At 41.9% G+C, this 2,286-nt stretch overlaps 1 protein-coding gene across 1 annotated transcript; it reads left to right on the forward strand.

The window, feature by feature from the left end:
- Positions 1-349: 349 nt before the first annotated feature.
- Positions 350-2,191, forward strand: LOC112467088 (trichohyalin-like; the record flags this gene model as incomplete). Its single annotated transcript, XM_025035554.1, has 1 exon — positions 350-2,191. A coding segment is annotated over exon 1 (1,842 nt), but the record flags the coding sequence as incomplete, so codon positions are not given.
- Positions 2,192-2,286: the final 95 nt, after the last annotated feature.

Below are 2,286 nucleotides of genomic sequence, written 5' to 3' on the forward strand. Positions count from 1 at the left end.
GCCGTCGAGGAAGTACAAGAAATTGGACATGGAGAATTTAAGATGAAGGTACTGAGATGCAGAAATTGGTAAAACAAACGAGAGATAATGATGAGAAAGAAAGAGCTAGGAAAGAAGTATGGCTGTTTTCTGAATGACGACCTTACTAAAGAAGAAAGGCAGATACAGAAAGAGTTAAGAAAGATAGCAAAGGAAAAAAGGGAGGCAGGAAAATGGGTAACGGTCGGATACCAAAAAATATAGGAGGATAATAAGGAATGGAGATGGAACGAAAGCAAAGAAGCGCTAGAAGAAAAGGATTACTTTCGCAGATAAGAAAGAAAAGAAGAAGGATAAAGAAGGGTTAAAAATGATGAACAAGAGAAGGAGGGAAGAGATACAAGAAAGAAGACAGGAAAGGTCTAAGGAGATAGAAGAAAGGCGGAACACACCAGAAGAAACCAGAAAGGACGAAGAAAGTATAAAGGAGGTAGATGAGGAAAATATTAGAAGAAACGGTATAAGGGAAGTCGAGGGACAAGAGAAAAGATATATAGGAGAAGAGGAAAGAAACGACGGGGAGAGTGAAGAGACGTGGAAAGTGGCCTTTTGGAACGTAGCTGGTTTATCAAACAAGGATAAGGACTTCTGGGAAGGGATAAAGGAATGGGATGTGATTGTGATGATGGAGACTTGGACTGATGAGAAAGGATGGGAGAAGGTGAAGGAGAAGCTATCGAGAGAATTTAGATGGAGAGTACAGATAGCAACCAGAAGGAACAAGAAAGGCAGAGCATGCGGAGGCATGTTGCTAGGAATAAGGAAAAGCATAGAAGAGATAAAGGAAAGAAGAGAGACGGAGGAAGAAGGAAAAATCGAAGGTAAGATAAGAATAGGAGAGGAAGTATGGAGAATAATAGGAATCTATGTAAACAACAATATAGACGAAAAACTAAAAGGTCTGAAGGAAAGGACGGAGAAGGGGGAAAAAGGAGTAAGGACCATAATAGGAGGTGACTTCAACGCGAGAACGGGAGAGGAGGAAGGATGGGAAGAGGAAATCGAACGAAGAAAGGAAAGAGGGAGGAAGTCTAAAGATAAGAAGATAAATAAAGAAGGCAGAAAGTTACTGGAGTTTATCGAGGAGAGAGGATGTATGATATTAAATGGAGGCACGAAAGGGGACGAGGAGGGAGAATATACATACACAGGGGGAAGAGGTGAGACAGTCATAGATTACATAATAGGGGACGAGGAGGTTAGAGAAAAGGTGGAAAGACTGGAAGTAGGAGAAAGGATAGATTCGGACCATCACCCATTAATACTATGGGTGAAAGGAAGCTCGAAGAGAAGACAAAGGAGGAGAGGAACTGAAAAAATGAGAAGACGGGGAGTATGGAATGATGAAGGAAAGACGCAATTTAGGGAGAAGTTAGGCGCGATTGGAGGAAAAAGAGACTTGCAAGAGGAAATAGAGGAAGGAACAAGGAAGATAAGAAGAGTGATAGAGGAGAACGAGGACAAGAATGAAAGAGTGACTATCAAGAACAAAAGAGGGTGGTGGGACGAGGAATGTACGGAGAGCAAGAGGGAAGTGAGGAAAGAACTAAGGAAATGGAGAAAAGGGAAAGAAGAGGCAGAAAGATACAGAGAAAGAAGGAAAGAATATAGGGAAATGTGTGACAGAAAGAAGAAGGAGGAGAAAGAAAGAATGATTAGAGAGATTGGAGAAGCGAAAACGGAGGGAAAAGTATGGGAGTTGATAGGCAGAGTAAGGAAGAGAAGAAGAAGGGTGAATGAAGAGATAAAACCGGAAGAGTGGAAGGAGTATTTCATAGATCTGATGGGTGGAGTGGAGAACAGAGTGGTAAAGGGAGAGGGAAACGGAAGTAGACAGGAGGAAGAAGAGATAGGATTAGAAGAGATAAGAAACGTAATAAAGAAACTAAAGACGGGAAAAGCAATAGGCAATGACGGAATACCTAACGAGGCATGGAAGTACGGAGAAGAAGAAATGGTGAAATGGATATGGGAGGTATGCAAGCGTGTCTGGAGAGGTGAAGGCTGGCCGGAACAATGGAAGGAAGGGGAGATAATCCCATTAATTAAAAAAGGAGAAGAGCGAGAGGTGAAGGACTATAGAGGAATAACCATCATGTCTTCGATGTACAAAATCTACACGGCGATACTGGCGGAAAGAATAAGAGAAGAAGTAGAAACGAAGAAATTGATCCCCGATAATCAAACGGGATTCAGGAAAGGAATGGGAACGATGGATCAAATATTCGCTTTGAACTACCTGGTAAA

This window comes from Temnothorax curvispinosus, unplaced genomic scaffold (genome assembly GCF_003070985.1).
Source record: "Temnothorax curvispinosus isolate PA1 unplaced genomic scaffold, ASM307098v1 QBEX01016874.1, whole genome shotgun sequence".
NCBI lineage: Eukaryota > Metazoa > Arthropoda > Insecta > Hymenoptera > Formicidae > Temnothorax > Temnothorax curvispinosus.